This window comes from Ictalurus punctatus, chromosome 14 (genome assembly GCF_001660625.3).
Source record: "Ictalurus punctatus breed USDA103 chromosome 14, Coco_2.0, whole genome shotgun sequence".
Lineage (NCBI taxonomy): Eukaryota > Metazoa > Chordata > Actinopteri > Siluriformes > Ictaluridae > Ictalurus > Ictalurus punctatus.
In genome coordinates, this window is record NC_030429.2 from 11,910,086 (window position 1) to 11,912,141 (window position 2,056).

General features: G+C 37.0%; 1 protein-coding gene across 1 annotated transcript in view; it reads right to left on the reverse strand.

Moving 5' to 3' along the window:
- The window catches only part of LOC128634955 (receptor-type tyrosine-protein phosphatase eta), a 25,125-nt gene extending 24,253 nt beyond the window's left edge, over positions 1–872 (reverse strand). The window contains exon 1 of the mRNA XM_053685931.1: positions 719–872. Coding sequence (XP_053541906.1) covers positions 719–781 — 63 coding nt within the window. The 5' untranslated portion in view covers positions 782–872. The remainder of the gene's footprint in view (positions 1–718) is intronic.
- Positions 873–2,056: the final 1,184 nt, after the last annotated feature.

Consider the following 2,056-nt stretch of genomic DNA (forward strand, 5'->3'; position numbering starts at 1 on the left):
TCAGTAGTGGGCTCAAGAGACCAATATTTACTAATTTACTAATGCCATCAGTAAGGCTAGACTTGGATTTCGGTTGTAGGGGATTGTTACCTTGTCTATTATAAATTTCCATTTCAGTGATTTCATACCACAATTAACTACACAACGATGCGATATCACAGTGTTGAGGACACAGGCACATAACATCCATGCATCACACTATTAAAAACACTGCCTATGAAGTGTCACATTCATAAAAATGAAAAATTATATACTCTTTGATATACAACATTTATCTCAAGTCTCTCTGACAGGTTATTAGACCAAAAATGTGCACTTTCCCACTGAGGCAGAGTTTGTACCTCCCATTAGACACAGGTTTAAATAATAAATCCATAATATACTACAATATGTAAACAAATCTGTCCAGTTTTGGCCTAGCCCATAAAAATACAGGATTCCAGGCAATTTCACGAGGTCAGATGGAAAAATAAATAGCCTCTACAATTAAAAAATTTTATAAATATTTTTCATTTGTAGATATAACTCATCTAGGTCTATTACTGCAGCAACCAGTATGACAACAAATCAGCAACTGTTGGGGAAAACCATCTCACATCATGAAAAAACAAAAGCAAAATAATAATAATAATAAGTTGTCATCAAAAGCAAAGTCATATTGTAACGTTTACGCACAAAAATGTTGTAAAAAATTTTACTAATGGAAAAAAAACTTTACCTGAAACAGAAACAGACTCAGAAGAGTCATTTGGAGTTTTTTCCTTAATGTGTAGCATCTCATGATGCTTGTTGAGTCCTGACTGCTGAAGCCTCACATGTGCTGTTCAATGTTTGTGAGCCTGAGTGTGAGTGCAGTAAGGTCTCTCCGCCTCGAGCTGGGATTGGTTAACAGTATCAGAAGAAATGCCTGTTTTTCTTACATTATTTAATTTTTTATTTGTTTAGCTCATGGTTGTAGATAAAAAAAAAAGCAGACAGTGATAACTATATTGAATACTACTGCACAAAGTGGAAATACAGGACAGTGTGAGATAAGTGCAAAATGTACCAAAAATACAGAAGGGATAACTAGACAGGGCAGTGGAATTGTGGGATGGAAGAAATCAGTGCAAACAACTGTTTGTACCCCAATGATTCCAGCACAAAACAAAAACTTTTTGCTGTGTAAGGGTATTTACCATATATACAGTCAAATATGTGTGCTTCACTGCCTGAGTTTTGGACACTGCAACTCCTTATAATAAAGCAAATTGAAAATATATAATTTTTTTACGGTTCCCATACACATGTAGGCCTACATCATCCATAACTAATCATGTCAGCTGCTCAAAACAGCAGACAGATTAGAATTAGAAATAACATACAGAACACGACCTCATGTCTAAAGTGTCCATAGTGTATGAATGGGTGTGTGAGTGTGTATGTGATTGTGTCCTGTGATGGACTGGCACCCTGTCCGGGGTGTACCCCGCCTTGTGCCCGATGCTCCCTGGGATAGGCTCCAGGTTTCCCGTGACCCTGAAAAGGAGTAAGCGGTAGAAGATGGATGGATGGATGGAACACGACCTCAACATTCAGTAAGTGTTTCGTTCACGTTACTTAAGTGACAGCATTTCTCCATCATATGACAGTACAATACATGGCAAGTTTACTGAACAGCATGAGAAAGTCTGGTATATCTGCCTTTGTACAACCTGGAATATCATGACATCAAATTCTGCGTGTAGTTTTTTCTAATTATAGAAAGGTTTATTTATTCTCACTTTGTAAATATGCCAATGAAGACCACTGGGTTAAATATTACTTGTATCTTCTGTAGACATGCATGGCTGATCTGTGTAATCAGGTACTTACTCAGCCCCAGCTCACTTTTGGGTTTATACATAGACTTTATTACTTCCAACCTTTAAATGATTTGTGGCCACAAACTGGAATTTGTCTGTCTGCAGTAGGTTTGTTACAATTGACAATCCTGGTCAGGGATTATCCTAGATTTTATTTATCTCAGAAACAGAGTGAGGTGAGAATATACTCTGGATGGGACTCCATTTTAGAT